Source organism: Sphaerodactylus townsendi, linkage group LG08 (assembly GCF_021028975.2).
Source record: "Sphaerodactylus townsendi isolate TG3544 linkage group LG08, MPM_Stown_v2.3, whole genome shotgun sequence".
Classification (NCBI taxonomy): domain Eukaryota; kingdom Metazoa; phylum Chordata; class Lepidosauria; order Squamata; family Sphaerodactylidae; genus Sphaerodactylus; species Sphaerodactylus townsendi.
In genome coordinates this window covers 62,478,685-62,493,887 of record NC_059432.1, presented here as the reverse complement: position 1 = coordinate 62,493,887, position 15,203 = coordinate 62,478,685, and the positions used below count along the sequence as shown (strand labels likewise).

The 15,203-nt window shown below is 40.3% G+C and overlaps 1 protein-coding gene across 2 annotated transcripts in view; it reads left to right on the top strand.

Moving 5' to 3' along the window:
* SUFU (SUFU negative regulator of hedgehog signaling) overlaps nucleotides 1-14,997 on the top strand; it is an 85,493-nt gene extending 70,496 nt beyond the window's left edge. For both annotated transcript variants that reach the window (XM_048505521.1, XM_048505520.1), the window contains exons 11-12: nucleotides 7,558-7,626; nucleotides 9,598-14,997. In XM_048505521.1, coding sequence (XP_048361478.1) covers nucleotides 7,558-7,626; nucleotides 9,598-9,687 — 159 coding nt within the window. In that variant the 3' untranslated portion in view covers nucleotides 9,688-14,997. The remainder of the gene's footprint in view (nucleotides 1-7,557; nucleotides 7,627-9,597) is intronic.
* Nucleotides 14,998-15,203: the final 206 nt, after the last annotated feature.

The following is a 15,203-nucleotide window of genomic DNA, read 5'->3' as shown; positions in this document are numbered from 1 at the left end:
AAGTATCTTCTAAAGAACCTAATTGAAATAAATAACAATTGAAACAAGCAATATACAGTTATTAGATAAATCAAAAATTCATGAAATCACATCCTGGACTGATTCTAACTCCAGGGGCCATCTTGCTCAATGGCTGCTTTTGACTGTTGCCTGTCAGCTCACATCTCTGGCATCTCTGGCAAGCAGACAGGAAGGAGGCATGAACAGCTGAGATGTTGTGTCACTGGGAAGATGTTCCCCAGTAATTCCCATGTCTTTGCATGTACATTTGCTAACACAGAGAATGACACATCTCATGACCACCTAGGTATATATTCAGTTCAGGCGTTTGCAGGCACGCATTTGTCATATGCCTGCATTATGTTGATCAAAGTACACATAAATAGCATAGTCTATAGAACGAAGGAGTAGGTTGCTATTTTTTAAGTGTGACCTGGGTGTTCGTTTTGCAATGAGTGTACAGGTTTTGAAGCTGTTCCACTGAGCTCAGTTTTATCTCTGTGTGGGAAGAAACCTTGTGTTTTGTTTTGTTTATTTTTAAAAAGGTAGAGGCCATGGTTCAGTGGTAGAGCATCTGCTTTGTATTCAGAAAAATCTTGGCATCTCCAGTTAAAAGAATCAAGTTGTAGGTGATATAAAAGACCTCTGTCTGCGCCCCGGAGAGCTCTTGTCAATCAGAGTAAACAGTACTGACCTTGATAGACCAGGGGTCAGATTCTGTATAAGGCAGCTTCGTGTGCTTGTATGTTTAGGAAATGTTATGTATCTTCTTTCTACCATTAAAATGGTACTCAAAACACCTTACAGCATAAAAGTCTAAATTGTGGCAAGTTAAAATGCATGAATTGTCTAAAATAGTATCAGTTGAAACCTTCACAGTGAAATAGTAGCAGTAAAAAGCAAATATGAGTAATCGTACAGTGGTAAGTGTAAAATTGCAGCAGGGACATCAAGCAAAAAGCCAACACACAAGGCATCCTTCAGAATATGTTTTACGTTTTCTAGATGGCCAAGAGATAGAGGGTCTGACATCCCTCCTAGAGGAAGAAATGCCATGGTCTAAGGGGCCCTGACCTTGCCAACCTTATGCCTGATAACGCAGGTGTGTAAAGCTGAACACTCGCTGGTCTCACAAGATAGTCCCCATGGTACCCTGTCCCTGGGCCATTTAGGGTTGTACGGTCAAAGTGTTAGTAACTGTGCTAAAATTGACATTGGGGTTTTCATGGTAAACTTTGAGTTTTCAACCACATTTTGAACCAATGTCCTTTAAAGGAAGCCCCTCATTAGAAAGTTATAGTAAATCAGTCTGAATGTTACCAAGTGATGTATAACTGTGACCAAGATAATGACCACAATTATTTTTCTTAAGTTTACTTAAGAAAAAAGTTAAGTTTACTGTTTCTACTGGATACCTATTACTGGTCCTGAGAATTCTGCTACAGGGATATCTTCTTTGTTTCTGATAAATTGTTAATATAATAATTTTAAAATTTTCTAAATACATTCCTCTGTATTCAGTAGCATTTTTCAATCCTTCAGGGGTTTTTTCCCAGGAGCTGTAGAATATTCACCTGGTGTTTTAGTAACTATTTTTAAAATGGATTTATTAAAATGTTTATAGCCTTCATTTCCCCATAGTTAGTCACAATTATTCAAGTGTCTTTATCTGTTGGTAGTTCGCGTAGCAAGCTGAAGCTCTTGTCCTTCAGTGGATCTGCTCAAGAACACGTTCCCTGCAATTGGCTGTCAAGAATCGGATGGTCCTGTGCTTCTCTTTCTAGTAGATCTTTGGAGGGAAAGATGCAAAGTCTTTTTCCAGAGTCCCCTCTGACATCAAAAGAACTAGTGCAGAAATAGTGAATATCTTTTTAAAGAGAGAAAAAGCTGGAAGTGGGGCACCAATGAGACATTACCAGAGTGAATAGTAATCTGTCTCAACTTGTCCATGAATCCATCCAGGAAAAAGAGTGAAGTATTCACAGCTGAATGTACTTCGTCATCAGAAAGAATTTACTGTCCTGTTAGGTCTTTCTATTTACAAATTTTTGTGGTCGCCCATAGAATGTCATCATAGGGAACACTTTGCTTCATCCCTTGAAAACTCCAGTGCCCTTGAAATAATCAACCGTGACTCCCAGAGATGAAACAGAGATAATAAGTTAGACATGCCAGTCATACCATCACTTCCTTTTAAATCCGTTTAGAGAGGACACTTCAACATTTATGTTATCTGTCCTTGTAAAGGATGACAAAGCTGCATTATAAACAAGAATGTTGTCATGCATAGGATCAATGAAGGCTTGATTCATATTCCTACCCACTGTTCATGTAGCTCAGCAAATGCTCCCAAAACACGCCTTCTCTGTAAGCTCAAAAAATCTTTTATAGCCTCTTATTTCCTCATGTACTATTACCTGTTTTAAATGTTCATCACCTGTAGGTCAGGGAATCAGTCCCTTTTGCATACTTCCTCAAGTTAATCTTGTTGGATCAGGGGAATCAGTGGTTGAGTAGTTAGTTCTAAAACTAGATTTTAAAGTTCGGAAAATGTCACATTACCAATTATACAAGCCGTTCTAATGTGGAATGCCTTGCACTCTTCACTGTATTTCTCTTCAGAACAAACTTATCAGTTAGGTCACTATTCTTTCCATTTTACAGGTGGGGGTAGGGATTGAGGGCAAGCCCCAAAGCACACAACACATTCATGGCACAGATGAAAGTAAAGTTCATTTGGATCCAAGACAAACTCTTTGCTTGACTCCAGTGACTCTCAACTTGAGCTGGAAAAGTGTGAGAGGTCAGATTCCTTCTGATAGAGACGTTACTCTTATTGGAAATATCAGTAAAATTATGGCTTCCTGTTGCAGACTAGTTGGCTCCTGTAAGGACTTGTGTCAATGAGAATTAGAAGACTTCCCTTTACAGGAAAAGATTGTTTAAAATAATTATAATCACAAAATCAGATTAGGGTAGTTTTCACAACTACATATTGATTCTTCCCCATCAGACTTCTATTCAGATCGGGGCCATGTTTACGGGAGATTTAGTGAGCGATCTAACAGGAATCACCATTTTTGGTGTGTTTATCCCCCCCCCCCCCAATTTATTTTTGGAGTCTGTGAATTGGGGGGGGGGGTGCTTTCAAACCCTGCATAATCTGTAATCTGGAAATTCAGGAATTCCAGGAAGAATGAAAAGCATATATGTCATAGCTTTTAAGGGGGTTTTGTTTCTATTTTCCTATTTGTTTATTCACTGAAAAGGGTATGTGTGTGTTTGGTTTCTTTGGCAGACAGGGTTAATTTAGAAGAGTTCTTTTTCTTTTGATTCCATGTTACAGAACTGCATGTGGACGTTTGTACTTTAGGAACACCACCACCCCCAAAAAACCCTTCAAAATGTATGCTTTTGCATGCTGAAAATCTTTCTTAAAAACAACAACAAAGTTCTACTTTTAAAATGGTTCCTGTTTTGTTGAGTGTTTATGTCTTAGTACATCGGGCTGAGTCTTCAGATTGAGAATCAGAGTGGCAACTATCATACTTCCTCTTTGTTTGTGGTCTCCAAGAATAACTTTAATGCTACTCCTTGGAGTTCCACAAGATTTTTGGAACAAAAGCTGTGGTCTGAGTTTAAGGTTTTAATATGGCTAGTACAGTTAATCAGAATGGAGGCCAAGTTCAGGCATCATATGGTACCATGGTTTAATTAAATTATTGTTAGCGTAGTTGTTAAATGCAGGCTGGTGTTCATTTAGGCAGACTGTAATTTGATTGGCAACCCAACATAGGTGCTTGGTATGCCATCAATGGACACTCTTTTACTGTTTACCGTTTGTTTAGGGTACCCACATTAACAGTGAAGATTTCCAATCCATCCCCATTTACGTTGCATTCACAGCATCCATGTCTAATGTGCACCAAATTTTAACACATGGCCAGCAAATATACCCAGACCCTGTACTTAGCTCACCACACATTTTTAAAGAATCTTGACAGAGTAGCAGGCTCTTAGTACAAGATAGAAATGGAAATAGAAACAGGAATTTATCAGATTAATCAGAGAAAGTTTATAGAGAGAAGCTAACATACAAGCATGCAGTCAAAGATATACGTTGCAGTCAAAATACCAAGAAACCCACACATACCCTGTTTCTCCAAAAATAAGACATCCCCTGAGAATAAGACGTAGTAGAGGTTTTGCTGAAGTACTAAATATAAAACATCCCCCGAAAGTAAAACGTAGCAAAGTTTTTGTTTGGAAGCATGCCCGTCGAACAGAACACCAGAGCATGCAGCTGTGGAGCGGAAAAATAAGACATCCCTGAAAATAAGACATAGCACATCTTTGGGAGCAAAAATTAATATAAGACACTGTCTTATTTTTGGAGAAACATGGTACCTGTACCTAGTTCCAGTACTCTCACAGTATATATTTATCCACACTCCATAGCATATGTCTCAGAGAACAGAGAGTTTAAGAGGAGAGAAAGGAAAAAACAGCAAGGAGGGTGGTGGAGAGAGATAATCGCCTGTCTGCTTGGCAGTGTGGGTTTATGAGCATGCAGGAATCTGATGATCTGAGCGCACAAAGTTGAAAGCTCTGAATTGTGTCCAAAGAAAGGGTCCAAAGAAAGGGGAGAAGGATTAAGGTGGTGAAGGGTTAAAGAGGAGTTTTTAAAGCAAAAGTCTTTCCAAATAAGGAGAGAGAGTTATGATCACATCTTTTTAAGAGGGAAAGACTAGTGAGCCTGGACCAGAGCTTGGGGCCACAAAATGGTGGCAGGAAGGGTATGGCAACCATGGATACATCTGGCTAAACTTTGAGAAGAGCCTTTTCTTATCACTGTATATTCAGGAAGGATTAGGGTCACAAATTACAAAAGAAAGCTAACTAAACCCAGAACAATGTAAGACCTTCCACTTTTAATCAAAATTAATGTGAATGCTGAGGAGAGAGGTTGCTATATGCAAAAGTTTTTATAGAGTAATTTGAAGAAACTCCAAATATTTTTTTTCAAAATCTGGTCACTTGTTTTGGCCAAATTTCAGGGACTCTTAATTTACCTGTTCTTCTTTTTCACGTTTGTTACTTCTTTTATTTGCAATACATATAACAAACTTGGAAATTCACATAGCTGAAACTACTTTGTTGAGGTCGTTCCCCAAATGAAAATCCTAGCATGGACATTTGTTTCTTGACTTGCTAAAGGTGGAGCACACTTTTAAGCTGCTGTGTGCTTGTGTTCTGCAAACAGTCTTCATAAAAGGCAGAACTATGTCCCAGCATGAGAAACCAGTTACAGCAGGCTGGAGGGGTGGGAAATATTTGCACTATGCTACCAGAACTATGGAAATGTGGCATTTCAAAACCCTCATAGCAAGTGCCATCTGATACTGCAGAGCCTATTTACTGCCTTAGTTGCTGCTGAAAGATTTCCTGGGAGAATGCTTTTCTTGGATGTGGCTTTTGAATTTCTGCAAAACAAGTTAATTTGACCCCTATATGTTAAACGTGTTTCCTACTATTTTATTACGGATATTTTTTTCTTAAGGGAATATATCACCTTCTGTGTCCTGTCTACATATCCTGTTGATATGAAAATATTCACAAAAAGCAGTGCTTAGCTCAAATTGAAAAAATTCAATTTCTGTTTTTAAATTCAAAAGAGCTAAGATAGCCTGTAATGTTCTTTTGCTGTACATGTCACCTTTATTATCCACAACAGTTGTATGTGAATTATGGTGTTATGTGCAGAGACAGTTTTTATTTATTTGAAAGATTTCTATGTCAATTTTCTACCCGACTCAGGATCCCAAGGCAGTGTACATTTCAAACCTTAAACCAGCATTGAAAATACAAAAAACAAAGGCTGTTTCTGCACATACAAAAAGATTGTTGTGAAGCCGTCAGTAATAGCAGCGCATCCCCAGTGGAGCGTTTGCACGGCCAGGCGAAGCTGCGTGAGCAAACGGAACTGCAGGGGTTCGCACGGAAGCACTGCAGAAGCGGTGTCTTGCTGCGCACTGGCGAAACTGCGTCGGCTATACGTCACGGGCGTTCAGCAGTGCGATTGGCCGAGGCGCCTGCCCTGATGCCTTGTCCGCCCCCCTATCTGTCATCGGCTTTCCTCCCATCTATTGTCTGTCCCTGTTTGTTTGGCCAGTGCCACCAGAGACAGTGCAGGGCAGCTGCCATCTGTATAAGCGATATGGATCTGGGAGAGGTGCTTGAGCAGGCAGTGATCAAAGGCACACGGTTGCACATCTGCATGTGTGCGTGACTCTTAAACGCCACACAGGCGGCCTCGAAGCGGAGTGCTTTGAAACTGCCGCTGCTGACCTCACCACCATGGCCGCCAAAATGGTTCTCCCTCCCCAACATGGCTGCCACCAGTGTGGGCTGGTGTTCGGCAGTCGCCATTTTTGGCACCGACTCCATGGCGGCAGTTCGCACGACTGCGGCCTCGGAGCGCCGTATTTGGAAAATCCTCTGTTCCTGAGCGACTTTTGAATACCATGGCTTCACGCCAGTTGATGCCGTTTCAGCGACGGCCGGCGTGGCTCGCGCTTTATCTTTAGCTACGCTCTTGGCGTCGCGAACGCTTTTCGCTTTGGTAATGAAGCGTCCCTTTTGCCGTTTCCATGGCGTAAATGCAGGAACATTTGTCTGTGCGGAAAGGGCCCAAGTATTTAAACACAGTTAAGTAACACAAATAAACATGTAGATGCACAAACACAGAGGAGGCTAAGAAGTGTTAGTGAGGGAATGCCAAACAAAACCAGTTGTTCAACCACTGGTGGAAGGACAGACAGACGGATCTCCTTGGGGAGGAGTTTCAGAGTTTTGGTGCCATGATCAACAAGGACCTTTTTTGTGTTATAGCCCATCTAGTTTCATGTGATGAGGGTTCCTGAGGGAGAACCTCTGAAAATCAACAATGAGTAATTTCTGAATTTAGGGCATATTATCAACATCGAATGGTATGGTTGATAATAGTTGAATTAAAAGCCATGTCATAGGAATTCCTGGCAATAACAATATGTTTAGCACTTGTGTTGCTATGCCTAATTGCCCCTGTGTATTTAATCCATCTCATCCTAATCAAATCAGAAGCCTGGTTTAAACTTCAGACAAATCTAGGTGCACCTTTATGCAGTAGAGTTAACAAAGTTCCAAGAAGGTTAAGTTGTTCAAACTATTTGGCAGAAGAAATATTTATAAGCTAATGACAGTGACGCCCTTTTCTCTTGTCTGCTTTCAAAGAATCAAGTGTCTTCTTTCTTTTATTGCCTGCCTTCTCTTCCCTTTGAATCACAGTCTTTAATTTTTGACCTAGGAAGATAAGTAATGATGCACTAGATTCACTTATAATTGTAGTATTTTGACAGAACTAGAGAAGGAAGCAAATCAACTTCCAAGGCCTTTGTGAATTGCTTCATGAAAAACACAGTACAGTCTCTTCTCTGTGCACCAGGAAGGAGTCTGTTGCTTAGCAATTAGGTAAAGCTTGGATTGTAAAAGAATAAAGCTACTGTCTCTCTTTTGCAGATCCTGCTGACTGAAGAATTTGTGGAAAGAATGCTAGAAGACCTAGAAGATCTGAATTCTCCAGAGGAAGTAAGTCTGTGTGACAAGTTTTTTTCCTACTGAGAGGATGCACACAGCCTTCTTAAGATTTTTGGGCTCTAGGTTCGTTTTGAACTACAAACCTTCCCCTCAGTATCTAAGTGTTCTACAGATAGAGTGTGTGGGGGTGTTGAGTTTGCTGCTGTGAAGTAAATTTTGCAGTGCACAAGATTGTTGAGATCACTGTAAATGGATTAAAATATGAACAAAAGAAGGTTTATTTATTTACAGGTTGGTTTTAAAGGAACAAACCAGCAGCATACATCTTCATGTAGATGAAGCAGGAACCTGGCTGAGGCACAAAATTTTAAATGTGTTATTCCTTCAGAGAGTAGTTCAACTTTTCTACAATGTTTTCAGGCACAAGCAGACTTTTATTGACTAGCCACTTAGTTGGATCCTTTCTCGTGTACAGGATTCCACTACACCAGACTGCTGTTTTCCCAGCCAGATTAAATTGTACAAGGTCTGCTCATCCCCAGAGATAGGCCTAACAATTGAGCCCTCTTTTCTCTCCCAGATATAGAGCAAAACCACTCTGCCACACTACCAAGCAGAGCTACCTTCACTCTGCCTTCTCTTTTGCCTGAGACAGACCTGAGCTGTCACTGCTCTTTCCTGAGACAGCTCAGCTCTCCTTTCTTCTGTGATCCTTCCAACAACTCCTTCTGAAAGGTGACTGGATGCTGGAGAATCCACTGGTCATTGTCACCCATTGTGAGAACTGTTTACTTCTCTGCATCCTATTTTAACGAAGTCCAAGTAGTTGAACATGATCACCTATTATGTTTGATGAAACTCTCAAATAACTCAAATAATGGTGGTACTCATTGTATTATTTCAGTTTTTATTCCACTCTTCCCAACAAAGTTTAGAGCAAAAGCCATGCTGAATCTTCCTGCTCAAGTCTTAATATTTCATATGATAAATAATTCTAGTTTTAATTATGCTTTCCACCAGTTTATTCAGGATGTTAGACTAAAAAGTCTAAAGTCTCGTGTTCTTCCACAGAACCTTTTTAATCTGCAATACATTGGATATCTTCCAATCCTCCAGTTATATTTTTGTTGGAATGTCAGCAGTTTCACTTTGGGAAATCTTGTGTGTATCCTACCCAGATCTGGTGTCTTGTTAATTTTTAAGTATCAACTACTCCTAAAGCTAGTTCCTATCTCTGTTCTTCAGTCATCCTTCCTGGAAAAATCAGCTCTTACCTCGGTTCAATATCAGTCTCAGTGCAAACTTAATGCCAAGAATTTATTCATCTGCTGTTTCCCTGTCCTCCTACAACAGTGCTTTCACACATTTCTCTTCTAATGGTCTACCACCTCCTTGGCTCATTTCCTAACTCTTGACTCTGCTGTCTTAACCATGTGTGGAGCTCTTGTATGTAGACCTAATAATTTTAGAATTGAGCTAACTTGACCTCAAGGAAGCACAGTTCTTCCCAAAGAAGAAGTTCATTGCACTAAGTCTTGTATACATCATAGGATGTGGGTAAAAGTATCTCTAAACTTGGTTCTCCTTTTAGCCGCAAGCAAAAAGAATTTAGGGGGGTTAGGTGACATGAGAGGAGGTGAAGCAGGACAAGGAATAGGCAGATGAAAGCTGGAAATAGGAACAATAATTGGTTATGTAATCTTCTGTCCCAAATGAATTCACTGGAAAAGGTTTCTTATTTGCATGTTAATTTGAAACCCTGGCTTCCACATAGAGGAGCTATCCGTAGTAGCATTCTTCTGTTTTCTTTGTATGTGCTAGATCAGGGCTCTGCAACCTGCGGCTGTCCAGCTGTTCATGAACTACAATTCCCATCAGCCCATGCCAGCATGACCAACTGGCCATGCTGACAGGGGCTGATGGGAATTGTAGTTCATGAACATCTGGAGTGCCGCAGGTTGCAGACCCCTGTGCTAGATCATTCTAATGTTGATCAACTAACTGCTTTCATTTGCCTTTTAGTTCAAACTTCCAAAGGAGTATAGTTGGCCTGAAAAGAAACTGAAAGTCTCCATCTTGCCTGATGCTGTTTTTGACAACCCACTCCATTAAAGATAACTGACACCCACAAGCAACAGCTTACTGTATGCTGCCCAGTGACACATGGGATAATTAAAGCAGTGAAAGCTCTTCCTACAAATAAGAGAATGTTGCTCCATAACCACTGCTAGCCGAGGGGGAGTTACTCAACAGCAGAGTCCAGCCAGAACTGAACTGTGCTGGTACATGGCATTCTCCTTTTCATCACGGCTGAACTCTGAACACCCTGCGTACAAATGAGTATATAAGAGGAGAGAAGTATTTAACTATGAATAGTAGTGATATTTTTTAGCTGGCTCCAGAACACCCTGCTGCCTTAGCTCGGGGTTTTTGTGCCTCATCTACCTTTAGCCACACATTTTTCAGGTGCGAACACACTGTCCACTGGTGTAGATGTGTTTTCCGCAACTCAATATCCATTTTTATCCAGGAATCTCCTGAACAGAATTCTTTATTCACTGAGAATTCTTATTGCTTCGTAAACGATATTGCATTTCGCACATGCATTTGAGTTGAAAAAATACTGCAGTGGAACTTGGTATGCTTTCAACTACGGAAAACGGTCTCTGTAGTTATGTCTGAGGTGTTATCTGTCACATTACTGCAAACAAAGGTTCTTGTATTCTGTGCTTATATGTGAATTCTGAAGAAAGCGTTGTCCTCTGCATTAGACCAAATTGGAGGACATGAAATGTTCTTCTTTTAAAAGTGCCAAATGTTCTCCTGTTTTTAAAAGTCATTGAACATTTCTCTTGGTAGATTTGACTGTCCTGCTGCTTCCTGCTTCTCTGCTTGTTCTACTTCTCTTGATGATGTTGGTTAATCTGCTGTGATATCACAGAAGTAGTTTCCTAGCTGGACCCAAGTAAATGAGTGCTTAAAGGTATTTTAGAGTCTGAACTGAGACCTGTGAGCATCTTGCTTGAAATTAGCATACTTGTTGACTTTGCCTGGAGAAAACAACTAATGGCTCAGATGTTGGGAGCATTATTAGGGAAGAATGCCAAGCAGTCCAAAACTGTATGTTTCCTGGGAAACATGTTCAACTGTATTCAGTAGTGGTTATTCTTAGGTACATGTGGAAGAGATTCATAACATTAAGCCTTTATCAGTTGGCCTTGGACAAAGGGCCCCCCAAAGGTTCTCTTTACCAATAAGGTGAAAATGAAATTTTATGAGGTACCTTGAATACTCCTGAACCATGGTAGAAAGCCCAAAGGCTTTCATACATAATGTGTAGATGGCTTCTTGAATTGATTTGCAGTCTTGGTATAGGGCAGTTCTTCTGATAATGCATCCTCCCTGAAATTTGTGATAAAGTTCCACCAAGCTTTTCAGTCTTGCTGCAGAAACATAAGAAATTATCCATGAATTAAGAGATATCTGGACTCCTATTGCTTTGCCTTACATCATCAGCCTTGACAATGGAAAGCTTTCCATGGATTATGCATTCATGCTGAAGTTGTAGTTTTTCCTTTTTCACTCACATATTTGGGGAGAGAGATGTTTTATTTTAATGGTTCAGATTATCCTCAAATGTACACACAAACAGAGCTATTGCCTAGTTTGGGGACCACTACTTCATTGTTTCTAGAATACAAACCTTGCAATTGTGTCTAAAGGCAGCTGGACTAAACTTCCTAAAGAAGAAAGAACCACTTCCTTAATTCCTTAACCTAACCCTGCAAACAGACAAAAAGACAGCGAGGACAGGAATAGATCCAAGCAAGGGATTCATTTTGGAAAAGGAATTGGAGTGATTTTTTTAAAAAAAGAAAGAAAACTTAATGGAAATTGACTATCATTCCAAATAGTTTGTTTTCATGGCAAGCTGATCTTGTTTTCTGTGGAAATGGTGTCCTGAGAGGGAAATAGTGAAGGAAAAAATTCTGTGCTGGCATTCCGGGTCAAAAGCTATGAGTCAAAATGGCAGCTTTGCTGACTCTGCTTTTAAAAACTGTGGGCCTGTTCCCAACTAAGCGTTTAGTTGTCCTACTCTGAAGCAAACACTCTGGAAAAAGAGTTGCATTGGCCAAAACAAGGATGGTTTTAAAAAAACAGAGTTAAAAAGCATTAGAATTCATTCTCCTGTAAAGAACCATGTGGTTGACAGATGATAATTTTGGAGCAGAGAAAGGCTAATATATGGCCTTTGAGCATTATGTAACTGAAGGGATTGCTGTGCCCACAAGTTCCCTTGGCAAATTCTACAATCCTCATTTTTTATTTAAAGTGAAGCAAGGAATGGGATGGGATGGTACTCTAGTATGTTTGATAGATGTTACATGGAAAGAAGGGCTGGACATCACTTATTTAGATTGTTAGGTTTTGGAAGCTGATGAGGCTGTTGTGGTGTAGTGAGCCCAATCCAGATTCTGTGTTGATACAAGCAGGAGTGTTGTAGTGTTCAAGAAGGACAGCGTGCCATAATAGAATCTCACAGAGATACCTTTTTAAAAAACCCTTAGCATTCACTTGTAATGCTGTCACTTGCATGTTATTGCCAGATATTGTGCATATTTTCTTTTGTGAGAGCCAAGTCAAAGTGGTCTCTTTGACTTAGCTCTCACAGACAACAGCTAAGGTAAACCTGCTTCTTGATTATGCCACTTCAAACTGAATTCTCACACAACTGCATGCAGCTGCATACCCACCCCAATTTTGATATACTAAACTTATGAAGAAACATGGGGTAGAATTCTGCTCCCTGGCAACTGCCTGCCTGCCTGTGTGTGGGAGGAACATTTAGTCATGTGAATCCCATAGAATTATTTGCAAAGTCTGTGCAACCAGAACTTGCAAGTCTGAGGATAGTCTTCGAAATCTTGTGCTCTATGATGATATAATCACTCCAGTGAGTCCTTGCACAGCTACATGTTTGCATTCATGCCTCTGTGTGGTTGAGCCTTCTATCACCTCTTTCTGTTGATGGTGTAGAGACCTGAGAGGTTTTCTGTTCAAGGAATGAAATATGTGACATCTGAGGCCAAATTCCTTTTCCTTCCAAAGGGAAGTACATGGAATACTATTTAATGTTTTGTAACTTTATTACAGAATTTTTGTGGATGTATTGAGAAAGTTGAGAATGTTATGTTCTGCCATAACATATTTAATGTTTAGTCCTGCATGAGTATTATTTTGTGAGAAAAAATAATTGACCTTGCAGTTTCTTTATTTAAACTTGAAAAATGATTGTTTGGTATGACTTGCAGAAAGAGCATTCAGATTTCATATCTGCCAGAAACTACCCACAAATTATGTCTTGGCAAATCAAAGGTAAAGTGCCCCGATGGATGTTTGTTTAATCAGTAACAGTTTATGGCAGTTTTTGCTGGGAGCTCTTGCTAACTCCCCAGAAGACTCAATGGAAATGAGCTGGGTCTCTCCAATTGACTGCATATCTGTTTTTTTTTTATGCACAAACACTTAGACATTGTAGATAGTTGTGCTGACCATTCGTTTTCCCAAGAGTTGGAAGGAAGAGTTTGCTTAGCACTCTTGCTCTCCGCCTACTAGTCACTGAAGTGGTTTACAGGAAACTAGAACTCTATCCGCTCTTCGTTGGTTTGCACCTGCTTCTTAATCCCTCCAGCACCTGGAGCTGTAAACACCCTTCCTACGTTGCTGCTACAATTATTAACTTTCAGTGCAGCTGTTGCACCAGTCATGTGCCAGGACAGTAAAAAACTAGCCTCTAAAGTAACTGGTAACAAAAGGCAGTTGCAGAATGTTTACTATCTAGTTTGAGGCAGACAATAATAGAATATAAATTGAAGAAGCAGTAAAAGTTTGTGTGAGAATGCTGGTGAGGAGAAGTGCAAGATGTTAGTAAATAGAGGCTTAATCTAGCAGCTGGTGTTTGGACCAAAGTGTGACTGTGCTCAAGATCTGGACTCCAGCAAAGTCATTCCATACAAAGAGATCTGGGCACATTCCTCTATATCCCACTGTGGCACTGGAATTCAGGAAGAATTTAGATGTACATCAAAACTAGAACAGCTCTCAGTTAGGGAAAATAAGTTCTTCCAATTTGAAGCAGAAAGGACTAGTCAGAGCACTGGTAAGCTGGGTGTCCATGGTATCATAAAGCTCTCTTTGTCAGCAGTCCCACCAACAAGTGGCTGAAGGGTTGGGTGATTTATCTTTTAATCAAGTACCTCAGAATTGTTTAGTGGCATAATTAGACAAATAGCATTTTAAACCAATGGAAAAGGTAGACTACATGCTAGAAAGATAGTGAGAGAGGCCCAACAAGCAAGTCATGTGCGTTCCTAACAGAAGCAGGAACTTGTGTCATTTGTCGACTCCTGTTCTTATTTGTGGCCCTCTGCGCGCTCAGATATTTTCTTCCGATATGTGAGTTTAAACCTAGTCTCTGTTCACTGAGTTGATGTTCTGTATACTTTTGGCAAACCTCTGCAGCATGTTTTCGGGTTAACCCCCACCCAACCACCCATGCCCACACACACACTTTGTTTTGCAGACCTAGAATTAGAAGGCCTCTACCTTCCACATCAAAGCGTAGGGATCACATCTGTAGTGATGCCAGTGAGGCCCAAGAGTGCTGCAGGGATTGCTCCACCTCTTCCACTCTCTTCTTCCAACAACAGGAAGAAGGCTGTACATGGCTTTTTAAAAAAAACTCCTTTATACATGCTCTGTAAGCGTAAAAGCACAGGAAGTAAGGGTCAGGGGGCAAATGTATTTTCAGAAATATGTTTAATAACTTGTGGCAAAAATGTGTTAATGTTTAACTTTGCTCTTTCCCATTTACCACCATTGCAATTTTAAGAGAAAGTGATAATAGTTTTGTTTGTTAATAATCCTGCCTTATTGTGGTGTTTCCTTTCCCACCTTTGCTTGTTTTATCTCTTTCAAATCCTGCTTTGGCAGGTATCCAAAATGTCGAAAGGAAAATGAGCCTGTAGCAGACGCAGGTTTTAAAAGGATCCTTAGGCTGACCTGTCTCTCCAGCAATTAACCTATGGGCATTATGCACTTTGCTGCTGCTTCATTTCAGATGTGATTCTTTTGCTTCTCAAATTGCGTACGGACCATGAAATCATAATAAGTGGCGCATTAGCTGTGTAGTATCATTCCAGGGCTGTCATAAAGGTGCATCTTTCCTATTTTCAGCCAGCTGGCTAATAATAAGGTTGGAGAGGTGTTTTGAAAAAACCTTTTCCACCTCTCTGCTTGATGAGTCTCTGCTGAAATCTGAAATCTCTGATAGCAAAATAACATCATTATCAATAACTGTGTGTGGAGTAAGTTTGCGGAATACCATCAAATGCCTTTTAATTTCAGAAAATGGATTTTTTTTTAATTTCAAGTGTTGGGATATGCTTGCCAGCTGATCTGGTTTTGTAAACATTTTCTTCTTTCTGCTCTCCCTATTGATTATTTTTTTGCCCTTAGTGAAGGTGGAAATCAACATGGCTACTGTTGCCTTCCCTGGAGTGGGGATGGCAAAGGTCTGTATCCATCACTGTTCTAAGTCACTGAGGGAAGGAAGGATGATGAGGTAT